The sequence below is a fragment of the Bombus impatiens genome, unplaced genomic scaffold (genome assembly GCF_000188095.3).
Source record: "Bombus impatiens unplaced genomic scaffold, BIMP_2.2 scf_0306, whole genome shotgun sequence".
Classification (NCBI taxonomy): domain Eukaryota; kingdom Metazoa; phylum Arthropoda; class Insecta; order Hymenoptera; family Apidae; genus Bombus; species Bombus impatiens.
In genome coordinates this window covers 77,584-78,428 of record NT_176725.1, presented here as the reverse complement: position 1 = coordinate 78,428, position 845 = coordinate 77,584, and the positions used below count along the sequence as shown (strand labels likewise).

Sequence of the window (845 nt, the reverse complement as noted above, 5' to 3'; positions counted from 1 at the left end):
GCCAGCTAGCCTGCCTGCCTACCTACCTGCCTGCTTGCCTGCCTGCCTGGGTTCCGGCCGATCGGAACGCTCCTGGTAGCCGTAGTGTATGCGATCGAGTGCGCGCCAGTCTCAGTGCTGCCGATTTAGCGTAACGTCTGTTTACCGATGCAGCGATTTCCTCTGTGAAAGTGTGCTTTCGCGTTATGTGGTTGAGCCGCACGGACCAGGTTATGTGATGCTACGAGGTGTGATAGCTGCGGGGTGAGTTTTCGCGGACATGCGAGTGTTCTGTGTGCCGTCGTGCTTCGATCTGCGGTGAACTCGACGGAGAAATGGCCCCGTGAATGCACCAAGTGGAAGCAGCTGTCGTGAACGACGGTTTGGACCTGGCCAAGGTCCTTCGGTTTTCGTCGCCGGCGATATATTGCTCGTGCTAAGTGAACGCGCGATTATGACTCGTGGTGTATGCTGAAACTGCAGTGCGAAGGATTCTTTCAGGATGTAATATCGTTCTCGTGTTTCTGATGGCACAGCTAGACCAAGCTCGTCGGTTACAGTGAAAATAGAGACTACAAATACTAGAAAAATATTGAGCAATCAAACTACCCCATTATCTCTACGCAAGCAAGGAAGAATATAAAAATCAGTGTATCCTCGTCTATGCGAGGCAAAGAACAACTGTCGTCGCATCAGCAAGAGAACCGTGAGGATCCAACGCAGCTGGACGGTTGCGGCAGCGTGCAGCCAGCCGGAAGGCAGCTCGAGGCGTTGGTCCACGCGGGTAAGGAGATCGCGAGCGTGAAGACGAGGCCGACGACACCCGTCCTGGCGAACGACGGAGGGGGTGGCTTCTGGCTGGCCAC

At 54.9% G+C, this 845-nt stretch overlaps 1 protein-coding gene across 1 annotated transcript in view; it reads left to right on the top strand.

The window, feature by feature from the left end:
* The window catches only part of LOC100748643 (homeotic protein proboscipedia), a 67,147-nt gene continuing 66,302 nt past the window's right edge, over positions 1-845 (top strand). Inside the window, exon 1 of the mRNA XM_012384845.3 lies at positions 1-845. Within this exon, the coding sequence (XP_012240268.1) occupies positions 643-845 (203 nt within the window). The 5' untranslated portion in view covers positions 1-642.